The 22,033-nt window shown below is 42.9% G+C and overlaps 1 protein-coding gene across 1 annotated transcript in view; it reads left to right on the top strand.

Moving 5' to 3' along the window:
* Nucleotides 1–21,742, top strand: part of NUAK1 (NUAK family kinase 1) — a 53,280-nt gene extending 31,538 nt beyond the window's left edge. Inside the window, exons 3-7 of the mRNA XM_075501964.1 lie at nucleotides 7,504–7,655; nucleotides 8,950–9,015; nucleotides 16,032–16,151; nucleotides 16,455–16,587; nucleotides 17,666–21,742. Of these exons, the coding sequence (XP_075358079.1) occupies nucleotides 7,504–7,655; nucleotides 8,950–9,015; nucleotides 16,032–16,151; nucleotides 16,455–16,587; nucleotides 17,666–18,819 (1,625 nt within the window). The 3' untranslated portion in view covers nucleotides 18,820–21,742. The remainder of the gene's footprint in view (nucleotides 1–7,503; nucleotides 7,656–8,949; nucleotides 9,016–16,031; nucleotides 16,152–16,454; nucleotides 16,588–17,665) is intronic.
* Nucleotides 21,743–22,033: the final 291 nt, after the last annotated feature.

The raw sequence follows: 22,033 nt of genomic DNA on the forward strand, positions 1-22,033 counted from the left end.
ATTAATGTGAATGAATAACTGAAGGAAAGCATGTGCTGAAGTGCTTTGCTGGATTGGGGCCAGGATGCTTAGAACAGTGCTGGACCCTTCACAGCAGCGAGGCACAAAAAATGGATTTCCCATGTCAGAGGGACTTCTTACTTTTTTTTCAGGTTGCATTTTTGGTACTCTTAAGAAAAAGCACAGAGATTCTCCGTCGTGTATCTACTAGTCCACAAAGACTTGAGCTAGGTTGCGTGCTTTGGTTAATCAGGAGGCTGGTTCAGCTCTTCTCTACTTTCAAATCCCAAAGGCAACGGAAGAAGATCTGACAGTGTGTAACGGTGGTGGCATAGTATTTCATGAAACTCATCTTACTTGCCAAATACATGTTCAATCTAACACTTTGTGCCAGACTTCATGCAGCAAAAAGCAAATGCACGCTTGGTGTTTCAGACACACATAGGCCTGTCTCCAATGCAGCTCTCCTTGAGATGTGTCAGTCAAGTCACTGTGTTGTCAGTGAAAGCAGCCGCATTGCCAAAAATCTGCCTGGGTGGCAGCCGGCAAGGTCTGCGGACGCGAGCCATAGCTGACAAACTGCGTCCCCCCCAGCAGCGCCAGCTCAGGCAAGTGTCCCCCGCCATCGGCCGTGATGCACATCCCTGGATGGGGCAGGTAGCCGGGGACTGAGGTGGCAGCTCACACCATCGGGCGGTTTGTGCGTGGGCAGATCGGAGTTACGTGTCTCAGGCTGACAGTGCTGGGGAAGCAATCCCAGCCTCTGTCCCAGCCTCTGCTATCTCCTGGTTTTCAGACGTAATCAAAACAAACTTTGGTGCCTAATGACTTCATCCCTTCTGTGTGCAAAACACCTGAAAAAGTCAAAAGTCCCTTAAAACATCACATGGACAACTGGGCTTTAAACAAGAATGATGAAAGTTGGAAAGCTGGAATGATTCTTTTTTTTTTATTTAGCCAAGAGAAAGTACTTCAGCAGTGACACTATTTAACCACATTTCTAATTGATTTCCTCTAATTATGTAGGCTTTTGACCTTTAAGTGCTCTATTCCCATTGTTTTCAGTTGATAATGTCCAAGAACATAAAGTAATATTTCAAGAGTCTGGCGATAGTAATGAAACAAGTATAAACAAACTTAACTCTTTAGTTACCATACCCCACCTTTATGAATTTCCTGTCATTCAGGGTGATCGCCTAAACAACACTTTGTCGGACGTGACATGAACTCAAATGTGTGAGATCATTAGCAGGTCCAATTCGCACATCAAAATGATTACAAGCAATGGTGAACTTTATTTCTATCTTTCCATTTAAACAGTCCTCCCACTGCAAAGTAAATGTTTGCTTGTCTGAAGTTTGTCAACAGTTTGTAATCATAATTAAAAAAAAAGGGGGAATTAGCTCTTGTATTCTTTGCTGAAACAAAAGACAATTAGTGTAACATGTTATTGTGGCCGAATTAGTAACTCTCATTTTTCCTTCCTTTTTAAAGAGTAGACCATCAAAATCTGCATATCCTCAGTCTCATTCTCCGAGAAACAACCTCGGCAAGGATAATGGTTCTCGTTCTGATTTAATCTCCTCACTGGGGAGTAAATTCTAGCATGCTGTCTGATTTAAAATGATTATTGCAGGATCTTAACTACCTTCCTTTCATTTAAGAAGGGATGCAATTCGGCTCAATAAGGCCATAATTCAGGAAAGCAATTTAACACAAGCGTAGCTTTAAAACACGTACTTTATATCTTGCTATCTTCAGTTATAATTAAGCATATGCCTAAATTTATGCATATGCATACAAGTAGTTTTCTACATTGGAGCTTGGATATTTTCATGTCTGCTGTATGCTCTATTAAAAAACCAGCCATAAAATAATAATAATAATAATAAAACCAAAATAAAAAATACACCAAGGGGCTGTAAAGCTTTCAAAGCAGTCAAGAACAGAAGACGCATCAGGCTGAATTTCTAAGGTAAAAAACACTTTTCAGTACTCGCATGTCTTTTTGAAGAATAATTTGAGCCTTATTACACACGTGAGGTAATTGGGTCATACATGACTTTTCTGAATGAAAAGGTTATTCTAGTCTGCATCTCCAAAATTAAAAACAAACTCGCTTGTTCTTTTGATTTGGCTGACCTTTAATAAAAGAGCATTTTGTAGCAGTGGAAAGGTACTTCTGTCTGCGGCTGTTAGGAGAGTAATAAAAATACCGCTGAATGGAAAGACACCAGATGGAAGGAATGTCAACATACTGGAACTAATTTAGGAGATTGCTCTGATAGAGAGCAAAGGCATGAGGAGAATTCAAATGGTTCCAGTGCAAAGAGATTGGCCGCCCCTCTTAAACTAACAAACTAAAATCCTTACCCCAGGGTTACATGTAAACCAAATGGAATCAGCCCACAAGGAGGTAGTCCATTAAGGGGGAAAAAAATCCACTCCCCTCGGCACTTGCTCCGACTTTAGCATCCTGTAAACTTGGAGGAAGGGCAAAGCCTTCTGCTTTGTTTTGCTTTTTGAATTTGGTAGTAAATAAGTCCAAAGCGAACTGTCCTAGTAGAGAGGTGTACAATGTACTGTTAAATCTTTCTGACTGGTATTTGCAAACCCATGCCCGTGTGGGCTTTCAACACTTTTAGGGTGAAGTCTGAATTAGCATTTAAGAGGGACAGTGAGTATGTTCATCCAGTGCCAAACTTGTTCCGTGGAGTTTCAGTGGAGGTGACTTCGGTATAGCTAAAGGGAATAATTTAGCAGTAGGGTTGCAAAGAAGAGTGTTGATCAGCAAGAGGTCCCTATGCAACCAGTGCTATTTGGAAAATGGAAGGCTGTAGATAGAAGCTGAGTTCATCATTTCACGGCCTCTAAATATAAGTAAGTGGAGAGATTATATCCCAGAATTATTGCTATAGTAGAACAGCCTGTGAAAGAGACAGATTGTTGATGTTACAAAATGTACTTTGTCTCAGATATGTCTTTGGTAGTAAGAAGTGAAGTTCTTTCCCAGTTTTATATTCTTCAGTGAGCTCTGAAGCCAGCAGATTTGGTTTCAATTATCAGCCTAGTAGAGAACTTTCTTTCTGTCTTTTTTTTTTAATTAAACAAACAAACACATTAGAGTTAAGGGGGGAGTTTAAAGAAAAGCTGTAAGAAACCTTTCTTTGACCATTGCATCTTAAGCACCCTTTGCTGCTTGGGCAGAGTGCTGCTCTTAGCCTCGGCTAAGGCTCTTGGGGTGAACAGACCAAGCCCAAGCAAGCTTGTAGGCCACTGGAAGATGCTGTTTATCCACATTGCTGCGACCCATGTCTTAGTACATTAACAGAGTACTCTTGCTCATCTCCTGGGGATACAGTCACGTTGTTCCTCGCACCTTGTACATCCCGTTCCTGCTCCCTGGTTCCTGATGTGCTCTCACGGTGCTGTCCCTCTCTCCTCCCTTGTGGCCAGGTGGAAGTGTAGCTGTCTCAGAAGCCAATCCTCCATCCTGCAGGCTCTGTCTGCAAAGGAGTGCTATCATTTTGCAACCACTACTGTGTCCCGCTTGACCGCTATGACTGAGATACTGCAGCAGCCCTCCCACCACACCGAGGTCTTGCTGCAGCTCTCTCAGCGTAACGCAGCTTGCAGAGTGGTGGAAATAAACACAGTGGCTCAGAAATGAATGACACACGGCATTTCTCCTGCTGCTGTCTCCTCTAATACGTGGAGTTCATGCCTTGTATCTAAGCAACCCCCATGTCTTGATTTGTGATTGACAGACCATCTCTCCTGCTACCACGTCTGGGTGTTGATACTGACAGTTCTGCACTTATCTTATTTGGCCAGCTGTTTGCAGAGTATCGATGGTTTGAAAGAAGCAAGAGCAGCCCCACCTTTCTTATATATAACCTCCCTCCTTGACCTTGGTCGGGGTTGAGGAGCAGGCCTTTACAACACGGCCGTCCCATCAGTAGCAGCTGCAGGGCGTTCCTGGGGCGCAGTATCCTGCCGAAGCCATGCTTTTCCATCGGCAGTAGCTGCAGCCAGGGTTCAGGCACACTTCTAGGCGGGGGTGAGTTTTGGAATGAATATGCAGTAGGATGGCAGGTAATAAATCATCCACAATGAAAACAAAGAGTGAACCGAGCAGTCCCAGAAGCTATATGGAGGCAATCTGTCCGTCATCAGCCTGCAGGTTATGGCCCAGGTGTTAACAGGGCAGTATATTTATTACCTCATTATTATTTGCAGTAAGTCAATCCAACCTTTAATTAATGCCCTTTTCTCTTCCCCCAGCCATTGGCCACAATGCTTTCTTGGAGCATATGTTTATAAAACTACATACTGTGCTCAGAAGGGAAATTCAGAAGTGTCTGTATGAAGCCTGCCTGGCATCCTAACTGCTGCTGTGAAAATTCGTGGTGTACGTGGCTGATAGTCTGAGACTTGCCAGAATAACCCCTTGTCAGGTGCCTGATTGTTTTGACCACTAAATTCCTCTTTAAGATTGTGTGTGTGTATAGACATAAATCCTACTGCCTTTACACTCCCTACTCCTCCAGTGGCAGCTCCCATTTAAGACGTTTTTGTCTGCTGTTCAGTTCCCTCTCCGCAGGAAAGTAGCCGTGCGCCCTCTCATGAGATTCAGCTGATACGATGGAGGTGCTCTAAACTGAAATGATGCAGTTGTAAAAAAATACCTCCCACCTCCCTGGAAAAAAAAAGATTCTCCATTCACCTCTGCTCCTTGGTGAAGAGATAAATTGCTGTTCAGTTCTGTAATCGTTCAGCTATGATGATGCTGAGGAGGCCTCTGTAATGTCATCTAAATCCAAGGGTAGCGTCCTTCTCATAAGGCTCTCTCATGAAGAAAAAGATGTTCCAATTTGACCTGAGTGTGCTGGTAAACTGAAACCTGAATACAAGTTACTGGGGGTGCTTCTGTTCTGATTGATTCTAGTGCGGTTTTGTGACAAAAATTCAAAGTTTGGAACAGTGATTTATGCTTTCCTAAATTCAATTGTAAGGTCTTGTCTCAGTCTCCTAGAGGGCATAACAGAGAATTTCAAATGGAAAGTACCTTTAAATGCACGTTCCTCCAAACTGCGTGCTTTCTGCTTAATTTCTGTAGAAATGCAGGAAAATACACCTGGATCAGGACTTGTATTAGTATGGCAAATTTTAGTCCAGAAAAATTAGATTTTGAAATTTAAAACTTCAGATAATTTGAGAAAGCTCTCATGACTGAGTGATGAAGGCAAAACTTTAATAAAAACACCGTCTGGAAGAATGCTCCATCGTAGCAGGGCTGTTATTGCTGTTATTGTCATCATCAGCACTGAACACCTGGTAGGGCATCAGCGGTCGGGGGAGCGGGGTGGGAAGAGCCGAGGGCCCCTTGGCCCCCATCCGTGCCCCCCTGGTGAGGCAAACATCCCCCTGAGCTCAGGGTGGTCCTCAGCTGGTGCTGCTTGGAGCGCGCACTCCCGTGAGAGTCCACTGAGATCCGTGGTGCCAGGTAGCGACTTCACCTCTACGTGCGTGATATAATAACCCCTAAGTCATTGAATCAGCTGGGGTTTTTTTGGGGGGACGGGGGATTTGGGTTGTTTTATTTTGTTTTGTTTTGTTTTTTTAAAGCAAATCTCTTAAATAAGAGCATTTTTAGTGATTTGTCTCGGCTTACTGAAACTATTTCTTTTTGCCTTCCTAAACAACCCTGTATCTAACAACCTTTTCCAAGCTTAGAGAAACACGTGTGTGCATTACTGCTTTATCGGTAACACATCACAGCACTTCCCTATATGACACAGGGCATGTTCAGTTTTTCCCAGACAATATCAGTCTGTCATTCTTGGAGAGGATACTGTAAGTATAATCCATCCAGAGACGGCTCTTCCAGTTTCCGAAGTTTATTGCTAATGAGGATGCACATAGGATGTAATCACTGGCAGGAGCCTCTGCTTCGGGGTACAGTGAGGCCAGCAGACAAGTAAGCGGCCAATTTTATCTGGCTGTTCACTCTCCCTTTTATCAGAGCTGTTTGGCTGGAGTTCAGGGGTGTTAGAGGGAACTGTAGAGGCTTTGGCTTGTAGAGTTGAGTGACAAGGTGTGAGAGGACATGAGACAAAGCCTAAGAGCAGCAAATATCTGCATGTTGAGAGAGGCAGCTTCGGATTTCACTGCAAAAGCTGAAGCTGGTTTCTTCTTTTTTTTTTTTTTTAAAAAAAAACCCCACACTAAGGACTACTGGCTGAGCTTTGCTAAAGAGATATAGGAAGGCATCATTCCAGTAGGGCTGGTCAAAACTAGCATCCATTTGTAATAACCCCTATAACCTCATTAATTTGCAGATGCTTTGCTGCCAGTGTGACCTGGCCTCAGCAGGCTGCTGCCACAGATAAAAAGAGAAAGAAAATCACCATGTTTTAATATGAGCAGTGGTTATTTATGGCAGGTGCAGTCAGTTTCCAGTGGGTTGCAGTGGATTTTCGGTATCAGAGGGAAAAATTATTTAGCAGCCAGGGCATTATGGCAATTCGAGACTATTCACAGCCTGCTTTACTAGATTAAGTGTTTAGTTATCTGCAACTCCCAGTGAAGTCCTTGACAGCAGGTGGCACAGAGTACCCTCAGCCCCAAAGATGAGTCAAGTTGTGACGTGTACGAGATGAATGTTCCTTGCACTGCTTACATGGGAGTTGTGCATTGCTGCTGGCTCTGCGCAAGTGATAAAGGATGTATCTACAGCATGCAATGGGACATGCGACAGAGGCAGGAGATAAGTAAGCTCGAGGATGGGTTGGGTGCATGAGACAGGGTGCAGAGCCAAACTGACAAGACCTGTACAGCTCTGGAGACATTGCAGCCACTGCTAGCTCAGGGGTTAGGGTTAGGGTGCAACCCTAGGGTTAGGTGCACCCATGCTGTTGCACAGAGTTGGGCTGGAAGAGGACCCATGCATCAGTTAACTTGTTGGATTTTGATGGTAGGTGAAAGCCAACCAACAGTCATTATAAGCCAAATGGCAATTCAGTATCAGCCAGTTGTTGAAGACAGGGTTTATTATGCCTTGTATTAACCCTTTCCAAATGATACGATAGCTCCTGTTCCCTTCTGTCGTCTGGCCTCAAGAGGACTGCCGGTAAGAGCCCTGTTGGAGCTGGGGTTAGTATTCACATGTCACTGGCAAAAGTGTCCACCTCACTTCACCTCATTAGGATCAAGTTGACTTTGCCACCCTGTGACCCCATACTATAGAGGCAAAGACCTTCTTTCATGTAGCCGTATGAATGTGAAGATAGCCTCAACTTCCTTCTCTTGGTCTGAAATGTAATCTTCCTCTGGAAAAATTTAGCTTTGGAGCTTGGTTTTTGCAGTGGGGTTGGTAGTACATCTTTCCAGGCTGCAGTGATGATATAGGATGTGTTCACTCTTCCTAAGTCCCCTTTAAAGTGTCAGTTTTCAAATGTATTGAATCAACTGTGGCATTTTTTTTTCTTTTATCCTGTGCAGTGTTTGAAAATAAAGATAAGATTGTGATCATCATGGAGTATGCAAGTAAAGGAGAGTTGTATGATTACATCAGTGAGAGGCGGCGACTGAGTGAAAGAGAGACAAGACACTTCTTTCGACAAATAGTCTCTGCTGTACATTACTGCCACAAGGTGAGCAAAGGATTTGATATTAAAAAATGCTATTTGAAGGCTGAGTAGTGACTTATATATTTCAAAGCATGTCTAAAGCAACAGCATTCATTATTAAGTATGACAGCATGTGATTATATCAGTACAACAGGAGATCTTAATTAAAAGTGCTACAGTAGTTCACTGCCTGTTTTTAAAGGATGTTTTCCTGTGTTATGGCAGATACCAGCCACTCCCTCACATTAGCCCTGCATTGCATTTTTGCCTTGGAAATAATTCTCCTGACATTAAAAAAAAAAAATTAACATAAACTAGAAAAGGCATCCCATAGAACTTCTACAACATTAATATCAATACATTCCAACAAATTATAGTTTGCAATTTGAATATACAAGTGAACAACTTTAGAATAGGGGATAAAATATATGAAAGAAAAAAGCCAAGAGAAAAGGTATGAGTGTTCATGTATGAGCTTTAGCATGTTTTCATTCTGGATAGGCAAAAGTAAATTTGCCAGATGTAGCAGGAGCACTAGAAAGATACCTTTTGCTAATGACTTTATGTGTCATGGTATCCACTAGAATGACAGTTTAAGCAATTAAACCGAAGGTAGCTGACTGGCTGTCATCATGGACCTTTTATCCCTGCTTATGAACCAACTGTGTAGAGCCAAAACTTGCATGATGCTAAAGGCAATGAGCAGCTAACACAATTTTTTATTTGAATTCTTAAACACTTTAACCTCCACTTGAATTCTGATAAATGAGCGTGGTTCTCAAAGTCCTCACTGCACAGCACTGAAAAGCTGCAGCGCCCTTCCCTGTGCAGTTAATTTTTCCCAAATTTCTTTAAAGACGGCTCTGACCTAAACCCAGCTTGTTCGCTTCCATCCCTAACATTTATGGTCCTTTAGGATTATAACTCCCCCAATTCATGTGGCTGCACACTGGAGGAGCGAAGGCTTTTGTAAGGACTAACGTCATTGACAGATATTGTTTTCTGGTGCCTGGGAAGAATATATTGCTTTCATGCGGTGGGGGCAGGATCCGGGCTGGAATTAAGTTCCGAAAAGACACCCCCCAGCCCTGCCCCTGCTGTTTTAGAGGCTTTGTGGGAGGACAGATTCCAGTCATTCTTCCCTTAACCACACACCAAGTGACTAATACATCGCCTGTCACTAGTCACTGGGCTGTGAGTGTTATGACAGTGAAATCAGCCCTGCAATGTAGATGCAAAGACCACCCTGCCAGCTCACCTTTAATTTTCCCAATATTTTCTCATGTTCTCCTCCCTGTTTTTTTCTTCCTTGTTTCAGAACGGTGTTGTCCACAGGGACCTAAAATTGGAAAACATCCTTCTTGATGACAATTTTAATATTAAGGTAGGATTCTTTTTCTCAGCTTCTCAGAATGGATTTGCATGTTTTGTAACATTTTTATCCAAGGTATTAGAAGAGCCAGTGTTATGGCAACAGCTACTAAGCAACAGCATCTGGCAAGAGGCTCAGGGGTTTGGAGGTTGGGGGAAGAGCACCACTGGTGACAAGTCATACATGCTAAATGCAGCTTTGCATAATTTGGAGGAGAAGGTCCTGTCCTGCCACCCATGGGCCACGATTCCCGAAGTAGCATCTATTTACTGGTAGGAAACAGCAGAGCATTTTGTGCAGTCGGGTTTATTGTACAAATGATATTATTGCTGGCTGCTGCTGGGGCTAGGAAAAAAATCTCCTGGTCTACAGGGTTCAAGTGCCTTCTACAGAACACTCTGAATGTCCTTTTGATCATGGCTGGAAAATAAGCAAATAGAGTTTCAAAATAAACCTAGTAAAGCACATGTGCTTCACTAGGAAATGGCCTTGGAACTCCAGACACAAACGTATACTTTGGATAGTGATGTCAGTGATGTCATTTCCATGTCATTTCTCCGCAGTGAAAGCATGGGAATGACCTTTTTTTCCTTCTTTTTTTTTTCCTAATAGCTGTAGTGCAAAGATAAATAATGCAGAGATGAGTGTAGTTTCCAGGTGGCTGAACCTGTTTCACTTTCAACTTTGTTCCTTCCTGGGTAGCTGGATGTGAGGGTGGCTGGGTGTGCTCATCTATGGGCAAACAGAGGGAGGGACGACGAAGAGTTTCTGCTGACGCTTGGGCATCCTTGCTTAATTAACAAAGGAATCGAGGAGCTCCCTGTGAAGCGGAGTATCTAAATAGCCTGGATCTTCATTTTGTCTCCACTGAAAGCCACGGGGCTGCATGCACTGCCTTCGACGCTTCACGCGGGAGAGATTGTCTTCATTTTAAGCTGATGTGCAATGGAAATGGAAAGTAACATATGGTAGCTGCCATCTGTGTAACGCTGATGACAGAAGCTAACTTGGATCAACTAGTGGATTAAAGGCACATAAATATGTGGTTTCTAAAAATAGGCTTTTACAGAAGGCCCATCCAATGCAATACTTGGATGTTTTGCTGTTAACATCCAGTGTTAGAGCGAACCTCCCCACTCCTGTTCCTACAAGGACACTGGCTGCAGCAGCCCGAGCTGTTCTCAGCAGCGCTGAAAACAAGAAGTAGCCTTTCTAGGACATTGTATACGAAACAGGCTTCCGCAGGCAGGATGACCTTTCTTTCCGCATTGCTCGCCAAACTATCTTCCCAGCTAATCAGAGAATTCTTGAGAGAAAAGAGGAATTTGGGGAATTTGCTAGCTGCGGTGGCCTGGATCTCTGCACTGTGGTCCTCATATGCAAAACCAATCACTTCCCCAAGCCTCTGGGGAGCTGTGCTTTGTCAGAAGGCTCCGCTCCCTCCCCTCTCTTCTTTATGGGAGTCTAATCGTCCTGCGGGGAGAGCGGGAGGATGGGGCAGCGACGCATAGTGTTGTGTTCCCCTCCTGACCATGGAGGTGACCCAGGGGCTTCAGAACCACAGAGGCATTTCAGCTGCCATAGTGAGTGGCACTGCTGTGGAAGAAATTTGGGTAGCTGCAACTCCCCGCATCTCTTCCAATCATTTCGACGTCTTTTTCTTGAAGGCTTCCCTTTCCTGAACTGAGCTGTGTTTAAGCTGCCGTGTAGGTATTTTGCATATTTCCAGCCTTTCCTCGGTTACTTCTCTGCAAACCGTAAGGCACGCCTTTGAGCGGGCAAGGCTGCCTCAGCGTGGGTAGGTGGCTGCAAGCTCCCTTGTTGTCCCCTGGTAACTATTTCTGCAAAGGGTGAAAAGGAAGCTAAAAAATAGACCGAGCTTGGAAAGCAGTTGGAATTTCAGACATCTTACTATCAATAGTGTTTGAATTTGAGTTACTTCAAGAGATGACTTTTTGTATTGTTTTCCTTTTTCTCCCCACTCTCTTTTTTTACACCTCGTGACTAAGATCGACTTTGAATACTTGATGTTATGCACGCTGCCACTATTTCCCTGATGCTGAAGCTTCGAATATGTTACTGTGGTTTCTATGTTACTTGCACAGAATTTTACTTCCCACTTTTTCTTTGTTTCACTAAACAGTAACCGTTGGCAAGGAGACACATATGGAGCTGTAAATTATTTATTAGGAGTAAATTTATCAGGTCCTCATTCTGCAGAGAGTACTTATATATGGTTTATTCAGGTGGAAAAAAGAGAAATATGCAGTTTGGGGTTTGGTATTGACTGATGGCTTCAAATACTCAGCGGAAGGCATTTCCTAGAAGAGGGGAGTGATAGTCTTATCTGTACTTTCCCAGTATTTATATTTCATTCAGTGGATTACAAAGCACTTACAAAATTGGCAGTTTGATTCTAAGAATGAGAAAATTAAAGGAATCCCTTTGTTCTTGGGTGCAATGTGCAATTAAATACATGTTTCTGAAGAAGCCAGTGATCTATATATTATGATATACACAACATGTCATAGTAATGTGAAGAAAAAATAAGATATTGTAAAAATAGATCCATGTATAGCAACTTAAGCAATACTTTTAGAACAGGAAATAAAGAGGACAAGTAATCCATTAGAAATTATTGTCCGACCTAAAAGGGCCCCAAGCCATTTTACATGATACTACACTAACTTGGAAATGATTCTTAAATTTTAGCTGATTAAATGAAGGTCATGAAGCAGTGTATGGAGACATAATCAGCTTTTTTTTAAGAGTTACAATAGTGAGTAAAAGTCTCTGGAAATAGAGTCATGTGTTGGAGTGCAGCAACTAGGAAACACCAGTGTCTGAAAGCTGACAGAAAATTACATGTTTTGAAGAGTTCTGCAGGTCCACAGGCCAGAGGTGGAGGGTGATGAGGGGAAGAAAACAATCTGATCTGTGGTATATAATGATGTTTTTCAGGGACTTGGTGTATGCGGTAATATTTCCTGCAAACTATTACTTCAAACCCCTAAATGCAGCAAACACAAGTGAATAAAATGAGTTTAAAACACTTGTGAGACTGAACATGCACGCAGATCTGTGGGATACAAGGAGTTCATCCAGCCAATTAATCAAACAGTACCTTGCCTTGCTCCCCAGATAGACACCCAACTACCTAGCAGAAACCCTGAGTGTGAATGTTTCTCCTGGGAGCTAGCCTGTCTGCGGAGGTCAACAGTGGGGCACAATCCTAGAGCTAAACCTCACCAAGGCACTGCAGCCTCCCAGGGTAGCAAAATGTTACTTGCTTTCTTACCTTGTTCATGGTGCCGCATTCTTTAGAGAAATAATGCAATGATGACATTAGGGTTTCGGCAGCATTTACAAGCCTCTCCTTACTCACATTCACGTGCCAGCTGCTAACGGCACAGTTCACCTTAAAATTTACTCCGTTCTCCTTTCAGCTGCCCGCGCTTACTGCCTTCCACCCTCCAGCTCTGGGTAACTTGGAGCTGCTCCCTCTGCTTGCCCCAGGTTCCCGGGGGTGGGTACAGCTGCTGCCCCCGCCGCACAGTGGCAGAGCAGCCTCTTGCTGGCATTTTCATCCCATCGAGAGCATATCGTCGTTCATAATCCTAACGCAGCTGGAGGTGGGCAGGGTCAGACAGGCAGCAGGGCTAAGGCAACCCCGAAGCACCACAGAGCTGCCCTGAGTTGGTGAGTTAGAAAGCTCTTTGTGGGAAGAGATTCGTGACGGCTTTAGGCATCTGCCTTTGGTGGTCTTCAAAAAAGCATCCTGGTGGTTCCGCCTTCCCTCCATTAGTTTTAAAAGGACTGAGGATGCTAGGTTTTGGTTCATTGTAGATATGAATTTACTAGAAGAACTAGCAGCGGTGTGAGCGTGTAGCTGCCTCCATTCTCCCACGGCTCCAGCAGTTTGGCCTGATGAGGACCACATGTCCCCAAGCACTGCAGCTCTCTCCGGTGCCTAAATCCCCAAAACTGCATGCAGGGAGGTGGAGAGAAACTGCTGCCCAGTGCAGCAGCCAGGGAATTAGTGCCTTTTGCGGGTCTATCCAAATACCGTGTTCCTGCCCTGTGGCACAACCTACCCCCAGGGACACCTCTGTCATGCAGCCTGGCATGATGGAGGGGACCTCCTTGTTCACAGTAGAGCTGTGGCAGCTCCTGGGCTGGGAGTTGCACCGAAAAGAGCTGTTTAGCAGAGGTTGACGTAAACTGTATGATCAACCCCAAAGTGATAGAAGGAGAGAAAAATCCAAGTATAATAGTAACATAATCCTACTAACTGCACTTTCTCTTGGGCCAGTAAGGGGACACCAATCAGACTAACCACTAAAACCCCATGAGGGTTTCATATATACTGAGTAAGTGTATGTAATTGGGATTTACCTTGCTGGAAGTCTCACTCACTGAACATAGGTTTCATTTGCTTTAAGAGACCTAATTATTTCTCTATCTACAGTACAAAGAGATAGATTTTTAAGTGGGATAAAACTGACAGTTTCCATGAGTGTGAACTTCATGGAATTTATAGTCCACACTTAAACAATAAATTACATCTGGTTTATCATAGCTAACAGTAAATATGAAACATACACCTCCTGAAGCGAGGCGAATAAAAGTCCACTTCCCCGCTCCTCCCAATTTAGGAAGTATTTTTGACTTGATGCCTTAGTTCCATTTAAGTGCCAAGAACATGAAGTAATGTTGGCTTCTATTAATCTTGTTTTGGGGGGCATGACAGTTTTAATGGGAAAAGCTGATAAACATCAGTCTGTGAGTATGGGAGTGGACTGTAACATAAATACTCTTTTCCTGAATGGTCAAAATGAAAACATGAATGCCCAAGTCTGAGAGTTTCTTAGTGTGAACAATGGTATGTGTATCCCTATATATATATTCATGCACATCCACATGCATTTTATACATTCCATGGTGTTAAGGGAATGTATTTTCTTAAGGAATCACACTGTGCAGTGTTTGTCCTTGTCTTAGCTGCATCCTGAACTAAAATAAAACTCAATGACCAGCACGAAGTTTTAACACTGAAATGATCCCATTCTTCCCCTGATTGACAGGGTACACTTCATAAGGCTTAAAACCAACTTCCTGCAAGCCAGGCAGGGTGACTTGATAAGAAAGTGGAATTTAGGGCAATTAAGTGCAATCTGAGCCATGAGAATATGTTTGCAGACTGCAATTGTACACCAGCTGTTTTCAATGACATTCCAGCCATACAATGAAGATTTTACAAACCACATTTATTTAAGAACTGAATTTTCTGCTGTGGGTTGATAATACGCTGTTTGGGGGACTGAGTGAATTCAAACTATGAATGGACACGGTGAGATGAATTAATATTAATGAACAGGAATCAGCTTCTCTTTGAGCAGGATATTATGAGTCCAAATTGTCAGTGGAACACCTGCACAAGCAGAACATCAAAATAGGAGAGGGTGAAGTGTGAAATCTCATATTTGCTCTGTGACTTTAAAAATTTTGTGAAAATTATATGTTAAAAAAAAGTTATATTTCTAACATAAAAGTATCTATATCTATATATCTATATATCTATATATCTATATATCTATATATCTATATCTATTTATAGATAAAGTGTGTATATATGTATTTCTATTTTGGAGTAAAGAAAGAAAATTGGAAACTTCTGTCCATACTTCACCAACTGTGTTCCTTTTGGTCTCAGCTGTGGCATTTTTAGGTGTAGCTGTAGGAGTTTAGATAGTAGAGACAAAGACTTTATGTCTCCCAAGAGTTCACTAGACATTGTAATTAAGCAGGTATTAGAGGCACTGATGATACACGTATTAGGAAGCCAGGAGTGAATGATGCTGCTGGTAAATCCTTTTCTTTTCTGTTCACTTTGCGTTTTCTTGAATTTTCTCTTGTGAAAATTCCCGGGTTTTACTTTTTTTCTGGTAGAAAAGACCCGAATAAGGTGAAGAAAACCCAGAGAAAACTCCTGTCTCTTATAGCTATAATACCTTTTTTATGCCTGTGCTTTGTGTCTTTTATGTATGCCTTATGTCAATAGCGGGCAGTAATAAAAGTACCTCTGGGAAACAGAAGCGTTTGGGTTTTAAACAAGATAAAAAATGAGATGTGTTGCTTTGTGCTAGAGAAACAAAGGAAATGCAAAGGTTGTGGGAGTATTTAGCGTTGCTATCCTCAGCCTTTGTTTTGTAAGAACAAGAACAGAGAATTGAAGTAAACAAAATATTTGGACCTGATCTTGCAATTCCTACATGGGCAAAATTCCCAACAGTCTCAAGGGAAGTTTTGTTTGTGTTGGGAAAGCCGGATCTGGGCCCATTGTTTCCAGTTAGGAACCAGACTTGTGTTTATTATCTCATGATAGACATCTCATGTGCTGAACAGCTCAGATTCCTCAGCTGGAGTCCCTGAATCTGGAAGAATTAGTGAGTGCCTCACTTTCCCCCTCCTTCAAGCATAGCTAAGTTCAGATGATTTAAAAAATCCCTTTCTTCTGTAATGCTTAGTTTCCTGTGACACTCCTGCCTCACTCCTCCTGTTGGATTTTACGGTCTTGGCTTTCGGCTTGCATGTGCGCAATAAGAATGGTACTTTCTGCTTGCTTTCCTTTGGTATTAATGATTATACAAGATGAAGAGCAATCAGTGGACAGCAGGCCCAGTGCCTCCCAGTATGAGATTGTCTTTGCAAACGTATGCAATTCATCCAGGATAAAATTACTGACTGATGGTTGTGCAGTCAGTCAGTGACCCGTCTGTGAAAGCATCCTTGTTCCTAATCTGGATGATTTAACCGGGTGACTCTTCTCCTTCTCTGGAGGATCTTTAGAGAGAAAAGTCAAAATATCATAGAATAATGGGTTGGCCAGGGAACTTGAGAGATTATCCACGTTGAGGTCCCTGCCCTACAGCAGGGTCAAATATAGCTAAGTCTTTCCTGATAAAGGATTTTCTGTTGCATTAAGGTATTGTTAATACTACAGATGCCTTGTGCAATTCTATTTGCAGATTGCTGATTTTGGACTCTCCAACCTTTATCACAAAGACAAGTTTCTGCAGACCTTTTGCGGAAGCCCACTGTATGCTTCTCCTGAAATAGTTAATGGACGACCTTACAGAGGCCCAGAGGTAAGAAGGGTCAGCTTTTCTGTGGTGTTATGGGGATGTCTTTGATGATAATGTTCTTGAGGGTTAGTCTTAATGCTAGTATTATGCACGTGTGGGTTTGCTTGGGTCTCTCCCGTATTGTAAGTTCTCAAGCTGCCTTCGTTTGCTTTCGTTTGCTTTGCCTGCGGTTAGTCAGATGTTAGATGCCAGTTTGCCCATCAGTAGGCGCAGCTAGACGTGGTGCTGCTCTTGTGGTGCTAATGGCACGGAGAAGGGTGGGGATCAGCTTTCCTGGGCTTCACACACATTGTCTCTGTATTTCAGGTTGACAGCTGGGCCCTTGGTGTATTGCTTTACACTCTGGTTTATGGAACGATGCCCTTTGATGGCTTCGATCACAAAAATCTCATCAGGCAGATCAGCAGTGGAGAATATCGTGAGCCAACACAGACCTCAGGTATAAAAAAGGAGTGAGGGCAATGTATTGAGCTGACAGGAGTTCAGAATGGAGCGTTTGCCCAGCTTCTTCCAACATGTTTTGGTGTCATATTAGAACAATGAAGAAAAAAAATATCTCTTTCCCCTACTGACTTCATCTGCTATCAATTCCCATCTGGGTACAGCATTTACCAAAAGGTCTTTTGAAATCAAAGTTTTATAGCAGATAGCTTTTATTGCCTTGGGGAAGCTGTAGCGGGCTCTTTTAACTAGATCTATGACAGTGGAAGGTCTGTTAGCTATTGCAAGTGGAATTGTTCAGACAAGCTGTAAACCGATACAACATACTGGTACAAATCAGTCCTCTTAACTACACTGTGGTATATCACAAGCAGAGAGAAGATGAATGGTCAGAGCGACGCAGTCTCTTATCCAGGCCAAAATCTGAATTAATGCCACTATGTAGGCATTTACTTCTGCTTAGAGGATAACACATTAAGCAGTTGCCTGACAGAAGAGCGTCAACTAAGTCCAGGTCATTGATTATAATGACTCCTTCCAGCTTTAAACATCTATGTATATGTTATATTTAAATGAATATTTATCTTCTATCATTTGTTTGCCATCCCTTTCAATTTTCTGCCTTCTTGCTCTCTTTATGAAAATATAGCTTTAAAATATACAGAAGACTACACTGTTTATGGAAAAAGTAAATACAAAAGCAGTAATGTGTAGATCATTTAAAATATCTCAATTCCCCTTTGTTTTCTTCTAAGTTTTGTAATTATTAGAGTTGATAGGTTGGTGCATTCCTTCAGTAATATGGAACTATTCACTGACTAATACGGTACACATATTAATTTCTTTGATAACCCGGTGTACATTTCCCAGGGTGAATCATATTCTTCTGATAAGAAGTAGTACACAAATGCATTTCCTGACATTGACTGATGGCCAAAGCCTTGCCCCCTTTCATTTCTCCTGTTGTAAGAAGCATTATTTTTTCTCATTTGATTGGCTTCACACTTCCATTTTAAACTGACAAAACTAAGAGTGCCCATATTCTAAATATTTTATATTCCATTATTTGTCCATAGATGCTCGTGGTCTTATCAGATGGATGCTGATGGTGAACCCTGAACGCCGCGCAACCATTGAAGACATTGCCAACCACTGGTGGGTTAACTGGGGCTACAAGAGTAGCGTTTGTGACTGTGATGCCATGAGGGACTCTGAGTCCCCATTGCTGGCAAGGTTCATTGATTGGCATCACCGTTCTACTGGCCTCCAACCAGAGACTGACACCAAAATGAAGTGCCTTTCTAAGCCCAAAGGTCCTGAAGTCACACTAGAGAGACAAAGGTCTCTGAAAAAATCAAAAAAGGAAAATGACATTGCACAGTCCATCCAGGAAGGAGGAGCTGAAAATGCATCCAAACCCACCTCCAAGAGACCCAAAGGCATCCTGAAGAAAAGGAGCAACAGTGAACATCGATCTCACAGTGCAGGTTTCATTGAAGGAGTGGTCAGCCCGGTGTTACCCTCTGCTTTTAAGCTGGAGCAAGAGTTGTGCAGGACTGGTGTAGCCATTAAAAGTGTTGTGGAGGGAGAGGTAGCAGGCAAGTATGGCACTAAGCAGTCTTCACTAATGCCAAAAAAAGGAATCTTAAAGAAGACTCAGCAGAGGGAGTCTGGCTATTACTCCTCTCCAGAACGAAGCGAATCTTCTGAACTCTTGGACAATAATGATGAGACAGTAAACAGTGACACTTCTCTGGGGGTCACAGAGCCATCCAGAAATGGGTCTTACAGCCATTCCTGCAGGCGTAAGGGCATCTTGAAACATAACAGCAAGTATTCTACCAGCAGTACTGAATCTGCTTTGATTAGCCCTGACACACCAACGCTGGAGGCCATGGAAGAAGTGGTCCTGCCTGGGGATGCATTACCTCGAAGTTACAGTCGCCCTTCCAGCGTGATTAGTGATGACAGTATTTTGTCCAGTGACTCCTTTGATTTGCTGGATTTGCAAGAGAACAGGCCAAACAGACAGAGGATACGGAGCTGTGTCTCTGCTGAAAATTTCCTCCAGATCCAAGACTTCGAAGGACTTCAGAACCGCCCACGGCCACAGTATCTAAAACGCTATCGCAACCGTCTGGGGGACAGCAGTTTTTCCCTTCTCACAGACATGGATGATGTGACTCAGGTCTACAAGAAAGCCCTAGAGATCTGCAACAAGCTCAACTAGCAGAGGGAAGATGGAAAGGGAGGGAAGGGAGTTTTTCTGTGTACCTTTATGATGGAGTAAGCCAGATCACTGATTTGCTGACAATGGTAGGTTTTGCTTCAAAGGACCTGGCTGTACCTACTTAGCTGAACTCCTAGTGAAGTAGCCCCAAAGCCATCTCACACTTCTCTAATTTTGTGTTCTCAAAATATTACCTACCTGGCCAGAGAAAAACCTTTGGTCTTTGTATATGTGATGAAAGCACATCAGGATCTAGCAGACAAAAGCATCAAGATTTGATGGCTTGAAGTCAAAGCTAGACAGAATTAAAACTGGAAGTGAGGGACACACATTTTGAGAGGTTTGTAATTAATATTAGATTAGCTTTATCAAGAGATGAGCTGAATTCTTCAAGTCAGATTTGGATGTCTTTTAGAAAGAGAGCCTTTATTTCCCCCTGAAGTTATTCATCTGGATACAGTCATTGCACATTGGAAATCTTTGGCTTGCATTATGCAGGAGGCCAGACTAGGTGGTCACCGTGGTCCCTTCCACCAGGGTGACGTGAGAGGTTCTGAACGCGTTCTGGGACAGATAATTTAAGAGACTCACCCCAGAATAACCTCACGAGGTGTATGTGGACAAGCAGTGGAGCAGGCTTGCAGATCTGGCCCTTCCCACAGCCATTGCTCTTCAGTGAGCAGGAGGCCCTAAAATTGTTTCTAACTACCACTCCTACCAGCAAAAACAGTCACAGAAACGATAATGGGAGCTGGAAGGAACGGATGTTATCAGCAGCTAAATGAGCTTTTAAGGCATTTCAACCCATGTGTTCAGTTTGTGACTCTTTCAAAATGGCCAGCCAGATGAATGCCCAGACAAAGATGGATCTAACAAAGGGTCTCAAGGGTTAACTGACCCTCCAATCTAGAGTTCAGTTGCTGTCAGCAAATGGTGCCACCGTGCTGTTAGCTTGTAGTATTTGAGGGTGACAGGTAGTTTGCGACCAGAATGTTAGGTAAGGAAAAGGTTGTAGCATGTAGGAAATGGACAGAGGTCAGAAAGTTAGTGGGAAGATGCCTTTCTCCAAATGAAAATGTTTCTAGGTAGGTAGTAATGGAGAAGAAAGAATTGAGCGATGAAATAATAATGGTAGATTTGATAACAGAGTTAGCATAAAAATATGGGCCTCTCTCTATAGAGAGTAGCTGGTACTGCGTGTGCAATGATACCAGTTTGAAAAAAAACTAGAAGGATATGTGTTTGTGTTCTCAGACATAGCTAAATATCCAGACTGAAGGCTTCAACTCCCATAAAGGTACCACATGGGTCTACTGGATTACCTGAATGTAAGCCTGTGTCAGAAAGGCACTGTGTTTGGCAGGCCTGGGCAAACTGGAATCTTAAGGCCCATTTCAGTCTCATTTCCGTGAGCACATAGCCCCTGGCTTTCTTGGAGGTGCACTGGTGCGAATAAGTCATGGGTTTCAGCCTATGATGTCAGCGATCCACAGCTGCAAAACTTATGTCTACATGCATACCCAGAGCAGAGGAAAATGGGGCAAGCTCTGTTCTCACTCCCACCCTGTAACTGGAACTGAAAGCAGAATTTGGCCCACTGTGTCCAAAATCCTAGAGACTGTGTGGAAACAGAATAGAGTGCCTCTGTGGATTCCCTAGGAATCAGGGATAACCCCATAAATCGTTGGCATCTGGGACAGGGAGCTCTTTCACTTGCAGATTCCTTATTCAGTGTATCATGGTACTTAAGTCTGCCGGTTCCTCCCAAAAATCAACTGGGCTGCCTAGCATAAAGATGAATGAGCTTGAATTTCCTAAATCAGTTAATGTGCCTCTGTGGAGAACCTTTACTTATTGTGAAACACTGGACCAAATTTGGCCCTGGAGTAAACGGCATCAATACCATGAAATCTATGAGGAGACCTGCTCTCAGGTGGTCAAGTGAAATTTGGCTCACTGTCCATTTGCTCAGGAGGGGCAATTGCAGGTCATTTCTCTATAGATGTGTACCTCTCTTTACGATATTCAGATGTCCCATCTTCTCACAGGCCCTGCATGTGCCCATCTGAAATCAACACCCCATTTTGCTGTGTATTTAGTTAAAAAGTTTGCTGTGGTGCGTTTTAAAACAACTCGACATAATCTCCATGGCCTTTCTGAAACAAGGATGTGCTTTGCAGCCATGGCTTTTAACTCGTGCCCCGGAGCATAAGAGCCAGATCCTCAGCTAGTGTAAATCAGCGCTGTCCCGTTGACATGACGGAGCATCATGTCAGTGGGGTTACACTGATTGACACCTTCCCTGCAGATCTGGTGCTAAACCTTGAATGGATTTATAGAGGTTTCAGGACGAAGGGAAGGGAACTCAGCCGGCTGTGGCAGGGAAGTGAGGAGCACCCCAGAGCTCGTATCTCCCAAGGCTTTTGCCCAGGCCTGCTTCCTTGTGTGCAAATGTGAATGAGTGAGTGACTGCTTGCTGCCAAACTGGAAATGTTATGTAGGGATTTACTGGCATGTTACTGGCATGTTACATGTTTACTGGCATGTTATCATTCCTAGAAGAGAAGAAAAAAAAACTTGACTGCACATTGTTATTATTAGTGTTGTGATTTTTATTTAATTTTTTTGTAATACAAAGTTGACTTTTTTATTTGAATTTGTCTTTTTTTTTATTTATTGGTCTGAAAGCCATTTCAAAGGTATAATAATATATTTGGTGTAATTTAATTGGTGCAACATTATTTTACAGCTCCGGCCAAAATTGTTTGGTGTTATTTTTTGGGGTTTTTTTGTTTTCTTCTCCCAATCCTTGGTTGGTTTGAGCTCTACGAGGCACACAGGGGAAAACGCTGGATAATCACCCAAAGTGTTTGTATTTTTAATCTGATACTGTTTTTTATTAAATAAAAAGAAATTAATGTAACTGTGAAGAGTCTCTCTCTCTCCCTTTTCTTTTTCACTGTACACCAGCATAAGCCGAGGCCAAACGGTAATGAACTTGTCATGCAGAAATACAGCAGCATCCCAGCACATTGTACCAAGTTGTTTATGCAAGGCTTCTTGGCTCGTTTGTGCATTTGAGTATAATGTGGGTGGCCACAGAGACTCCTGTGCTACGAAGTGTTTGGCACTGCAAAACACCCAGAGCTTTCAGCTATAGAAATGTTTGGTGGAGAAGAATAGCTGCCTGGGATTTCTCTGCTGGAGGTGAATG

The sequence above is a fragment of the Mycteria americana genome, chromosome 1 (genome assembly GCF_035582795.1).
Source record: "Mycteria americana isolate JAX WOST 10 ecotype Jacksonville Zoo and Gardens chromosome 1, USCA_MyAme_1.0, whole genome shotgun sequence".
NCBI classification, from domain to species: domain Eukaryota; kingdom Metazoa; phylum Chordata; class Aves; order Ciconiiformes; family Ciconiidae; genus Mycteria; species Mycteria americana.